This window comes from Rhinolophus ferrumequinum, chromosome 14 (assembly GCF_004115265.2).
Source record: "Rhinolophus ferrumequinum isolate MPI-CBG mRhiFer1 chromosome 14, mRhiFer1_v1.p, whole genome shotgun sequence".
Lineage (NCBI taxonomy): Eukaryota > Metazoa > Chordata > Mammalia > Chiroptera > Rhinolophidae > Rhinolophus > Rhinolophus ferrumequinum.
The window spans coordinates 10,610,365-10,623,108 of NC_046297.1; the positions used below are offsets into that span (position 1 = coordinate 10,610,365).

Below are 12,744 nucleotides of genomic sequence, written 5' to 3' on the forward strand. Positions count from 1 at the left end.
ATCAGGTATAGTTTGCAAATATTTTTTTCCCATTCTGTAGGTTTTCATTTTGTTGATCATTTCTTTTGCAGTGCAGAAGCTTTTTTAGCTTAATGTAGCCCACTTGTTTATTTTGTTGCTTGTGCTTTAGGTGTCACATCCAAAGACCCATGTCAAGGAACTGTTTTCTTATGTTTCTTCTAGAAGATTTACAATTTCTGATCTTTACGTCTTATCCATCTCAGGTTAATTTTTGTGAGTGGTGCAAGATACATGTCTAGCTTCATTCTTTTACATGTGAAATGCCAATTTCCCCAGCACCATTTATTTAAGATATTTTCTCCAATGAGTATTCTGGGCTCCCTTGTCAAATATTAGTTGAACATACAAGCATGGGCTTATTTCTGGGCTCTCAGTTCTGTTCCATTGGTCTTTGTGTTTGTTTTTATACCAGTATCATACTGATTTGATTACCATAGCTTTCTAATATAGCTTGAAATCAGGAAGTGTGATTCCTCCCACTTCGTTCTTTCTCAGGATTACTTTGGCCATTCAGGTCTTTTGTGGTACCATAGAAACTTTAGGATTTTTTTCTACTTCTGTAAAAAACTGCCCTTGGAATCTTGATAGAGATTGCATTGACTCTACAGATGGATTTGGGTAGAGTCAAAATTTTAACAATATTAATTCTTCTAATCCATGATCACAGGAGACCTTTCCATTTATTTGTGTCTTTGATTTATCAATGTCTTATAGTTTTCAGTGTAAGGATCTTTCACTTCCTTGGTTAAATTTATTCCCAACTATTGTTTTTGATGTAAATAGCATCATATTTTAATTTCTTTTTCAGATAATTTGTAGAAATGCTTCTGATTTTTCTATGTTAATTTTGTATCCTGCAACTTTACTGAATTTATTGATTTATTAGGATTCTCTCTATATAAGATCATGTCACCAAAAATAGACAGTTTTGCTTCTTTTCCAGTTCTGATGCATTTCATTTTTTGCCTGATTGCTCTGGCTAGGTCATTTTGATTCTTAATCCCGCACTGCCTTACGTTATAAGGAAACAGTTTTAGCAGATGTATCTTGCCTGCTCGTTCTGTCCGTGAGGGCATATATCATGAATGTATTATATATTAAAAATCTGTAGCTATAGTGCTTATATAGGTAATAGAGTATAGACTATATAGACTATTTTATACTATTTTATAATAAATTCATAGATTTTATTACACCTAGAGGCAACCCTAAGTTATTTCCCCTAAACCCCATTTTACAGATAACTACGTTGAGCTCCAAGGAGGCTATGTCATAATTTAAAGTCACATAACCAACATTAGGTTTAAGAGCATAACACTGTCTCTTCATTCTAGCACGTGCTTTTCCTCTCTTGCCACCAACTCTCTGATTTCATGTAAGAAATATGTGTTTCAGGCTAAACACTAATGCAGAAAAAAATCATTTACCTCGTACCCACTTATCCTGGGAAGCTCTTGGAGGTCCGTAACATCTTCCCATCCATGTGTACCTATTGGGGAAAACATCATCTCGCGATATTAATTCTAATTATTGGTCAACATGAGCTTCAGTCCTCTATACTCTCCCCTAGACTCAGTCTTCTTGTCATCAGTCACTTCATAGTAAGTGTACATTTCTTAGAGAAGAAGACACTGATTCTTGTGAGCTTGGAACTGCTGATTGTAGCAGGGACCATTCATTACCCTTCATGTTAGGAAATAATGCGGAGGACGGAGTTGCTGTCCTTGTGGGGGAGTGTCCCCAGAAACCGCCTGTTTGTTCTCTTTCACGTGCACCTAAGGTTTGCCAGTTATCGTTCTCGAACATTTTACACTTTTGCTCAAATGAATGACCCCATCATCACTGCATGGTGATGAGTTCTCTGTAATATACCACAGGCATATTTCATCCTTTGAACTCACTTCAGAGGCTGCTCGGCCATGTGGTTCTTATTAATACTGAATTTAGGAAGACTAAAGCCATCCGTATTTCAGTGGCAGTAAACAAGGCGATTCGGGGATCTTGATGGATAATCTCACCTTCCATTACATGTTTTGAGTGTGGTCTAAAACAGTTGAACTTAAATCCTCTCTAGGCTGACATCAGCTCCTCTACCTATAAAGGTAAGACATGCAGCCCTGGCACAGGTCCGAAGTTTACTGCGGAATTAAATGCTGACTTTATACATTAATCATGGACCAAAGCATGAGCTGGATTTTCTACAGTACATGCTGCTGAGTGCACCAAGAGCTTTCAGTGTTGTAGTGTTGTCTGTGGGAAACATTCAACGTCAGATACTCCGCATGGAGAGAATCTGACTTAGACTACTCTGAAGAAAGCATTCCACTTCTCCCTAGTACTTTTCTATATATTTATGAAGATGGCCTGAAAGTTTCTAGATGGCTATCCAAAAGACCTGTAGCATAGTCTGTTCCATCCTAAAATAACAGTACAGAAGAGCCATAGAACTGCTCTCTACACCCTCTTTTACTCGGTTGTACATGAGAAGCAGTCATTGGGGGCAGTGACTCACTGGGAAATTAGAGAAAATTAAACACAAAAGTTAAAAACTGAAGTTAATTAGCAATAAAGGGATATTAGAAGATGCCAAGTAGATGCTTAGATAGAAAAACAACACTGTGTGCAGTTGAAAACGTGGGCTTGTGATTAAGGAACAGGATGCTGAGTGGCATATACTGGCATACCACAGAGAAGATGCGGGTTCGATTCCCAACCACCACAATATAGTACTGGCAATCTTTTTGCTGGTGGAGGGTTTTGTCTTCCATTTGTACAAAATGCAACATCTGTGAGGTGTAATGAAGCACCATAAACGAGGTATGCCTGTACTACATAGCCGTAATGTCAAAGATGAGTGTGTACATATATGAAATGTGGAAAAATATGTATGGAGGTTATCTGGGTAGCAGGATGTGAAGTGATTTGTATCTCTTTATACAGCTCTATGTTTTACAATTCATGGATTTCTATTCTACAAAAAGAAGGAAAGCTTTCTGTACTGTAATCGATCCAACATTTTTCAAATCCAATGTATGTATGTATCCTAGTCACTCACATTTTTTAGTGTCCCTTACCAAACAGAGCATGGAAGGGAGTTGTGCGTACTTGGAGCTGTGCTGGTAATTGATAGTGCTGGACAAAAAAGGCCAATTAGGAGACGTCCCAGTAATGGGCTTCAGCTACAGACCAGACCAGCTGGGGATCTTGCATTTACTCCTTACCAGCTATTATTATAACCTCTCTGCTCCTTCTCTAACCCTCAGTTTTTTCTTCAGTGAACTAGTGAGAATAATGCCTATTCTATCTCAGTAAAGGGCTTAGGACAGTGCCTGACACAATAGTCCATAAATCATAACTCTCATTGAGAAACCTTTTATAGGTTTTACCAGACACTGCCTCATTTGGCTCCTGCAGCCAGCCATGTCACTGACCATATAGTTCTCTCACACACGGCCAGTTTCCTAACAATGACTTTCTTCTTTATCCCCTGTCCGCAACACAAACATCCACTCCAGCGCTCTTCTTTCATACCTAGCTCAGCTATTATCTCCTCTTATCAGTGGTTTCCCCAGGAAAGGGAATTGGCCCCTGCTATTAGAACACAGGTGAATGTTCGTGGTTACTGTACATTTCCACTACTCACGTGTAAGTTGACTGTCAGGGTGGGCCAGGGGTGTCTGCTACAGCCTCTGCCAAGTTAAAAACTTCATTACTGAATGGATGAATGCAAAATAGTGCAGTCTGTTTTTTAAGAGTCTAAGGTTGCCAAGTGGCTCATCCTAAAAATTTGAAAACAGATTTCTAGTACTCGGTCCTGGACTATTTAGTTATCGAAGGATAACAAAGATACAGAGTCCAGAAAGGTCTACAATTGATATTAGACGATGGTCTATGCTTTAGCAGATTAAGACAGAGACACTGTTAATAAGTAACTTCACAGTTTGCATTCCCAGAATATAACACAGAAGTGATCGACAGCAAAATAGTGAGTAGTTTCCACTGTTACCTATAGATAATCCCCCCAAAACCCCTCAGTTCCACTCGCTGCTTCCATGCCAAATTCTATTAGTCTGAATTTTTAAAAAATTCCTTCCACTATAATTGCAAATTATACTCAGGTCTCTAACATTATTTTGGGGCAATAAAAACCCAACTGTTTTTCTAAGAGCTAAATAGAATTTTGTCCTCGGAAAGACAATAATTATCTTTCTCTTAAAGATTTTGCTGATGCATAAGTGCTTTTGAGCAATTCAAGTTTATAATCATGTTTCCATCCTAAACGATTGAAGCAACCTCTGGTTAATTCAAGTGTTTCGTAAACATTTCCATCATTGAAAACGAAATTTTTAGATTGATTAAACAACTACAAAAACAAAACAAACAATGAAACACCTTAGATGTTCACTTAAAATTGTCCCAGATGGTAAAGCCACTTTAAGGTCAATGCATAAGAATGCCTGATGGAAATAAATGAAAACAATTTTACTCATGCGAGAAGTAGCTTAAGTTCTGAAAAATGTAAAAATACTACCAACTGAGGAAAACTGCTTAGACTTCCGGCATTAAAAACCCACCGGATACACCCTTCCAAAGGCAACTGTTTTTGACAAAGTTGCCATCATCGCTACTGTGTTTCATTTCAAGTTTGGAGTTGGCATGCAGGTCACAGTGTAAATCTACTTAAAAACTACCCATCACCTTCTTAAAAGAAACAGACTCCAGATTACATTTTAAAATGCAGCCCGGTATTCTTAGGGGAGGATTAGGTTTGAGTTTTTGTTTTAAACAGATGTGATGGGAAGCCCTTAACTGGAGGTCTTCACAGCCCTGAGTGGGTTTCAGAGGCAAGGTCAGGGCATGTGCTGGGGAGCTCTGTCCTCACCTGTGTGTCTCCTTTCGCAGCACGCCATGCCCTTCTGGAGGGTCTCCAGTCACTCGGACCTCATGGCCCTGCACCATGCCTTGGAACTGGAGTACCTGTGACCGCCTCATAGCACTTTGAAACCGCACAGCTGCCCTGTGACCAGAGACACGTCCTGCAGGCCTGAGTCTCGCATCAGCGCCCGACTCGTGACTTACCGATCTCGACATACTGATGCTCAGCTGACGTCAGTCTCCACCTCTGCCCTTGTGGTACATGAAGGACCACGTCTATTTCTTCAGAACAGCTGTTGCCTCTAGTACTGTGAATTCAATGAAAACAAGCCATGAGAATGTTCTAGCACAGTGTAATGTGTCTCTGCCACATTAACTACATGGTTCAAACCTGTGAAGAAAGGACCTGCGAACGCTTAAGGTTTTTTAGCATCTTCAATGTGATGACATAACCATCTTCTGCAGTACAGCAAACTTGATTGCACAATAAAGCCTGAAGTGTGTTTCCTGAATACCAGTAGGGGGATTTGCTTGTAAAGAAGGTTTACTTTTCGGTGTCTCCTACCCAGGGTAATCGGTACTTATTTATGAACAGACTTGTTAAAGAAACAGCTTTATGGAGGTATAATCCCAGTGCACCATCCCATTCACTCAGACAGACTTTCTGGCATCAAATAATTGAAGAGACAAGAACGTACGAAATAAGCGAGGAAAGGCCTTCGCCTCATGACACAGCAAGTACTTTGACTTTTAGCACATTGCAAAGTAGTTTAACGTATGTCTAATTTAAACGTGTAATATGTACATCACTGAGACAATCATGTACAGAAAGAATTTGGGGTGTAAATTTGTAATAATGGATGATTCTTTTACATATTGTGTAGAAAATATTGAAAGGTAGCCATGCCTGGATAGTGAAGTATGAGGCAGTCTGTGCACGAACTCACGTGCAGTGCCTTATCCAAGTATACTGGGTATAAATATGTAGATAATGGGTTGTTTTTTAGATAATGTTGTCAAGACCAAAAGCATGGATGTCAAGTGTCAATAGGATTTCTCCCCCCATCAGTTCTTTTTTTTACGCTGTTAGGAGGGTTTTAGGGAAAGAACACACAGTATCTTAAGTCATTTGGAAAAAACGTCCTCTTGCAACCTCACTTTTTCATCTTCAACACTAATGTATTATATGTAACTACTTGGGGAAAAAAATGATTATTCAAATGCTTCTTTTCCCACAAAGAATGCAGATAGATGTATTTTATTAATAAAATGGTTCATGAATTGGAAACTAGCAAAGCGAAGTTTTCATGTGCTCAGATTCTAGTGTCTGCATTTCCTTGTTTAGAAAAAGGAGGACATTACCACATAGCCGAAAATGAGCAAACCTTTGCATTCCTCCCTACATTCGTTTCCTGTTTTCTGCCACTCTCCCCCACCCTCCCAAGGAAGTTCATTGCTGGCAGTGGACATAGCCCGGTCACCATCACCAAGGAAACAATGTTACTCTTCATTTATGTTACATATTACACGACAAGCATAAATATGGGAAATAAAAATTGTCACCTTTGTTGTACCATACAAATTTTCTCCAGAAGTGGTCTGTTTGGGTACTAGTTTCTTTCTCTCATCTATAAAGCCTTCCATTGTCATGAAATTACTTTTTGGATGAATTTTCTTTAATATTATATGGGGGGGGGGGGTGGGAAACCAGCTTTGACCCAAAGTAGCTAAAGAGCTACTCTATCCTTTTCTGAATTTTCATGTTGCTGCTAGAATTAGTCAGTTGTGAATTCTCCAAATTGTTTAACAATGGCTTTTTTTTTTTTTTGCTTGAAGCAAACAGAAGTTGACAGTTTTTCAGCCTTTTCATTTTACGTTTTTGTACTCTGCAAATTGAAAAGACAAAGTTTATCTTGGCCTTACTGTATAAAGGTGTGTTGTGCCCACAACTGTGTACAGAATTTTTCTTCATTCATTTTGTGTTTAAATTAATAAAATTGATTTGTGAAGTACTGTAAGCTCCTTGAATGGCAGTATTTTCTTCTTTATCTCTTGGTGATAAGACATAGCAGGGCCCTGGCTGCATTAGAATGCTCCGAATCCATAAAGCATGCATAGTGATGGCTTTATCAGTCCTTGAGGAAACTAATTAATGTGGAAGTGTAACCGCTGTCTCTTTGATCACTGTAAGAACAGATGACTGGAAAAGCTCTTTGCTTCCTCTGAAACGACATAAACTGGACCCTCGCTCAAATTTATCTACTATCCAACAGAACTCAGCATTAAGTATCTCGGATGGCAGAGCGAGATTTGCCACTGAAGTACCCAAGGGACAGCCATAAAAAGCAGTTTTATCGATAAAGAACGCCCACAGCATGTCCACCTCTGAAGTTCAGCCAGATTAACCGCTGTCAGAGAGCTATAAAACAGCCCAACTAGCTTCCTCCTGGGATTTCATCTTAGATACACAAGAGTCATGCCTACAAACATGTGACATCAACCATGCAGTTTTCTGACCCATGTATCAGGCCCACGATGTCTGTTTTTCACAGGCACACAGCGGGCCCAGCAGCTGGGTTCATGAAGTGTCTGAGCATGCTCAGACCCTCTGAGAATGAAAAAAATGGGGGCAACTCTTTAGAGAGAGGTGGGGGTGCGAAGTGGAGGGATTTTTAGGTTTCAGTTAAAGAAAGTATGGCAAATAGGCAACATGGAGGCATGCCCTCAAAAGATGAATTTTCTAAAGCACCCTGACAGCCCCAGGCCGAAATGCTTAGGTTTCCCCCTTGACCATAGATTAGAGCCCAGATTTCTCTCCTAGGCATTCTAGAGTTTCCAAATAGTCTCCTTTCTTCCCAACATTCTCACTCAGTACCCTTCTGAACAAACGCTCAGTACACATTAACTGGATTCTTGAATGGACCACACAGCCTGGAGGCACCCCTGCCTCATCTTTACTCAGAGTTTTTCCTTTTCCCGACAACGACCTTCCACCCTCAGTCCTCCCACACCGTGCCCAGCTCCTGTGCGCTCTGCCTCGCTCAGGATCCTTTCCCACCACGCGCAGCTGTCCTTCCCACCACGGCACACAGTGTAAGTACCTCCTCTTCAACTTCTCCATCCAGTGTCTATAGTCTGGTGAGCAATTCCTATTATTCCCTTCAATAAATGCACTGGGTCCCTGCCCTGGGGGACATTGTCCTAGGTGCTAAGGACCACCAGTCCTTGCTCCTGAGGATGGTGCTGACAGGGGAGCAGGTGAGAACTGACAAGAAATGAATGAATGAATGAATGAGAGATACATCCAGTCAGCAACATTCCCCATACACAATTACAACAGGTAACAGGGGTAAGTGACAAGACATGAGCTCCCCTGGAAAGGGTAGGCAGATGTGTGACCTGAGACCAACTGCTAAGAAGTAGGCAGCATGTGAAGGTCACGGGCAGAGCACAGAGGCAAAGGTCCTCGGGAACATCTTGTCACTTACTGTGTTCTAAGAGTGAAAAGCATGCCCATGGGTCCAAGAAGAGATGACTTGGGAAAGGAACGGAGGCTGGAAAAACTTGCAGTCATGGTAAGGCTTTGGGGCGCTCTTCTAAATGGAATGGGAGACCCCTGAGGGATTTCACAGGGCTGTGACCCAATCTGACGGACTCTTTGAGACCACAGCTCTGGCTGTCGGGGTGGAGAAGGGCAAGAGAAGGAGTGGGGCAACAAGTTATTAGTGAGCAATGGCCAGCTTCAGGGTAGGACGGGGAAATGGAAAGCAGAGCTTATTTTTAATGATAGCGATGACAGGACTTACTACCGTGTTTCCCCGAAAATAAGACCCAACTAAAAATAAGCCCTAGCATGATTTCTCAGGAGGACATGCCCTGAACATAAACCTTAATGTAGCTTTTGGAACAAAAATTAATATAAGACCCAGTCTTATTTTCAGGGAAACACAGTAATAGGTCAGATGGGGGTGGGGGGCGTGGTGAGACATGAGAGGAATGTGGACACCTCCAAAGCAAGGGCGGTCACCACCACTGGAACACAGTGTGGCCCAGTGGTTAAGCGCAGGCAGAACGCCTGGGTTCTAATCTCAGCGCCCCTGGCTGAGCTAACCCACGTTTAACTTCTCTGTGCCCTCATTTCCTCATCTGTAAAAAGGAGGTAACGAAGAGAGTTATTATACGGACAAAGTAAGTTAATATGTGTGAAGTGCATGGGACACTGGCGTATTATTTAATGTCATCTATTATTATGCTGGCTAAGTATTCACATACCCTTTTTTTCCCTCCCCAACTAAAGAACCAGCTCCTTTGCCGCACAGACTGTTTGTAAGGGCACTGCATTATTCTGGCCTCGTCTAGGAAACACAATGAAAAGGTCTAGTTCTGATATCTGCAGCAAATCACCTCCCAGCAAGGCTGGGCAATTTGCGAAGTATGCTTCCCAGCTCTTGGCCTTTCCCTCCCAATCCATTTGAATGCCCACTTGGCCATGTCTATGCTGCTGAAGTCCTTCGGATCCAACTCAATTCCCCCAAGCATGGGGACAGGGGCTACTAAAAAAGAATCAATGACAGTGACTAAACAGGCTTCAATGAGTATTACTGGTGGGGTGAGAGAGGGGCAGCCTGGACAGGCAAGAGGCGTTTCCCTGAAGAGCTGATGGCTGAGCTGAGACCTAAAGGCTGAAGGTGGCCTGAGCAGTGGGGAGAACACGAGAGGCCTGGAGCGGGAGGGAGTAAGGGAAGGGAAGACGAGCCATGGGATTGTGGGACGGGAACGCAAAGTGTGTTGGTCAGAGTGGCAGAGAGAGAGAGAGAGAGAGAGAGAGAGAGAGAGAGAGAGAGAGAGAGAGAGAGAGAGGTGAGGACTGCCCTTCACCGCACAGTGAAACGTCAGGCTTGGTGCTTTCATTGTCTGTGAGAACGCTCCTCCCCCTTCATGGAGAAAGAAAAAGGGCGGTGGGGACATGAATTTCACTCCGGCCCCTTCATTAGCACACAGCCTGGAGCCCTTCGGCTTGGCGAGGATTCTACACTGCTCTAGATTTCAAATGTTAGGTCTAAGTACTGTCTAGTGGAGCCCCTTTCATTTTACAGATTACAAAACTCAGGTTAAATGCTCTGCGCAAGGGGTCATAGCCAAATAAGGCAGAGTCACGACCCCAACCAACTCTTGGGTACGACACAGAATCATGAAAAGATCATGATTTCTGGCCAATGGAAGCTGCCTCAGTCTCCCTGCTCCTACTACCCACCAGAGTGAGCTTAGGCAACACTTCCGGTTTTCAAGTCCTGTTTGTCATCCTGTCCACAGGTAGTACCACTGTCCAGTGATGTCTCAGTGCTTTTCCTTTGAAACCTTAGCATCTCAATTCTATGGCATCCTTCCAGACGTTGGTTTAAAATTTGCCTTCTAATCACCATTTACAAATGTCAAGTACACACACATTTTGCAATAACTTTTTAAATTTGCTTTTCAAAACATTTGAATATGACATGGATGTTTCCCAATTCAAATGAATATAAAGGAGGCCATTTGCTTAACAGAATGTAGACGACGATGCCACGGACATTGTGTGTTCCTTCAAGGCCAGGAAGAAATTTCTTTCCAGACTCAGGAATTTACCCACACCACACGCAGCTACATAAGCTTCGGCAGGACTCGTCCTGTCCATCTGCTCCCGGTGGTGTTTTCACAATCCAAAGGGAGAAAAGTTAGTAAAAGCACTTCTTTCTTTCAGTGTCTCTCAGAATGTTTCCATTTCTCTCCATTCTGTGCAATTATACAAACTGACAGGATAACTTGTGGCAGAAGAAATGAAAGGGTTTGTAATTTAGGAAACCTTTGGCCCCACTGACTGAAAGCAGGTTGTTTGTAAAAAGGAAATCCTGACCTCAGCTAACTGGCAAACTCTGTCAGAAGCAATAGAAGGAAGAGAAGGAGAAAGAACAGCACTGGGGGTTTTTATTGGCAACAGAAGAAAAACGGATGCTTTGCCAGGGGAAAGCCTTTCCAAGAGAACTCCAGTGGGGGAACAACACACACGCCCCAGAGTCACCGAGTGTGTGACTACACAATTGCATGGTGGCTGTGCTCTGGGTTTGTGGGCTAGTTTGACTGGGGGAGTTGGCTGCGTGGGACAATAGTTAGACTGAACTGACAACCCTGAAAATGGATTTCCTCCCGTTAGCTGAAATCGAAGTCACTTTCCTACCAGCACTCCATGGCCTGCCCCATCTTCTGTCCTGGCTGAACACAAAGCTCCAAGGCCCCCTGATGACAGGGCGTATAGCAGGTGTGACAGGAGACAAGCCACCTAACGTGTTTCATGTTGGTACTACCCACCAGCTCACCCTCACTTCCTCCCTCCCTCTCTGTCTGCTGTCTGTTTGGCAGGACTCTGTGGTGACCTCTGGGTAACTCCATAAAAGCACGGAGGCCCCTGCGAGTTCTAATTTCCTTACGCCGGCGGTTCTCAATTGAATGCCCTTTGAAATCACCTGGATGCTTTGAAAAATACCCCTGCTTGAGCCCTACTCTGGAAATTCTAATTTAATTTGTCTGGGTTGGTCTTGAGCAGCAGCCAAGGTAAAGAGCCATTGCTTTGTGGCAACCAGGTGTGAAAAAGAACAGGAAACGCCATTTAAAGTGGAGTCAGGAAGCCCCTGAAGAGGGAGCTCTTACTCACCTCCACTCACTGCACCTTGCAGACTCCAAGGGGAAGAGGCATGCCCTTACATTTCTTGACAGGAAGGCACTTACTTTTCTACTCCAGCAGAAGGAAGATTTTTCTTCTTGCCTAGCAACAGACCCAGCCAATGAGAAATTGCCATGACGCAGCCAATGAGAAGGCCCCACACTTCGAATTTCAGGTTTCTTCCAATGGTCCTTTGGTTTACAACAGCCCTTCCCAACTACCCCTCTTCCTCTATGCAAAAATGCCCCTTTCTTTTGTTCTCTGGAATTGCCTATGGTTTTGCCAGAGCTTGCTGGTCCTGAATTGTAATTCTCTGCCATTCCTGGATAAACTCATGTTGCTGGGAAGCCGGCTATTTCATTTCTTAAAGGTGACACAGGCATGTGAGAAATATGTCCACCAAATCACCTCCCAGCAAGGCTGGGCAATTTGTGAAGCATGCGTTCCAGCTCTTGGCCTTTCCTTTCCAATCCATTCGGATTCCCAGTTGGCCATGTCTATGCTGCTGAAGTCCTTAGGACCCAACTCAATTCCATTCAGTTAGTTGTCTATGGAGTTACTACTGTGAGTGAAGACTGCTGCCCAGTGTCAAGGGGTGTCCCCCAGGGATGGCCGTCTATTGGGGAAACAGAGCTATGTAAAAAGTAGACTGCGATGAGGGCCTCACTGCATTGCAAAAACACCTGCCATCAAGGGGGGGAAAGGTTGCAAAGAATTTTGATGGAACTTATGACGGAAGCCCAGAGGGTACAGCAATCAGTGCTGGCTAGAGAAACAGAAGTCTCACTGAGGGCGGTGTGACAGTTTCAATCGCCTAAATGAAATAAAGTAAGAGGCTGGTAGGCTCCTAAACCTAGTCCTCCCCCAGATGAATGAGAAATGTAGAGTAACTGGAGGCCGGGAAACATGTGGGAGGTAGCTGCAATAATAATCCAGGCAAGATGTAACGATGGTCGCTCGTAGGGCAGCCCTGGGGGCGAGAAATGTAGAACTGACGACATAGCAGGTATCCCAGAGGCAGAGCTATATACGAGTGGGTTGGCGGGCTTCCAGAGCCTCTTGCTCCCCCCACCTTCCCCACAGTGGAAAGGATCTGACTGTATCCAGTCATGTATCAAGTTGTGTATAATTAGAGGATTACAGCTAAGGGG

At 43.1% G+C, this 12,744-nt stretch overlaps 1 protein-coding gene across 12 annotated transcripts in view; it reads left to right on the forward strand.

Moving 5' to 3' along the window:
* The window catches only part of EYA1 (EYA transcriptional coactivator and phosphatase 1), a 303,123-nt gene extending 296,209 nt beyond the window's left edge, over window positions 1-6,914 (forward strand). For 6 of the 12 annotated variants that reach the window (XM_033126640.1, XM_033126638.1, XM_033126639.1 and 3 more), the window contains one exon: window positions 4,924-6,859. In XM_033126640.1, the coding sequence (XP_032982531.1) occupies window positions 4,924-5,004 (81 nt within the window). In that variant the 3' untranslated portion in view covers window positions 5,005-6,859. Of the gene's footprint in view, window positions 1-4,923 lie in introns of all 12 variants that reach the window. The other 6 variants (XM_033126635.1, XM_033126642.1, XM_033126643.1 and 3 more) reach the window with 1 other exon arrangement.
* The last annotated feature ends 5,830 nt before the right edge of the window (window positions 6,915-12,744 follow it).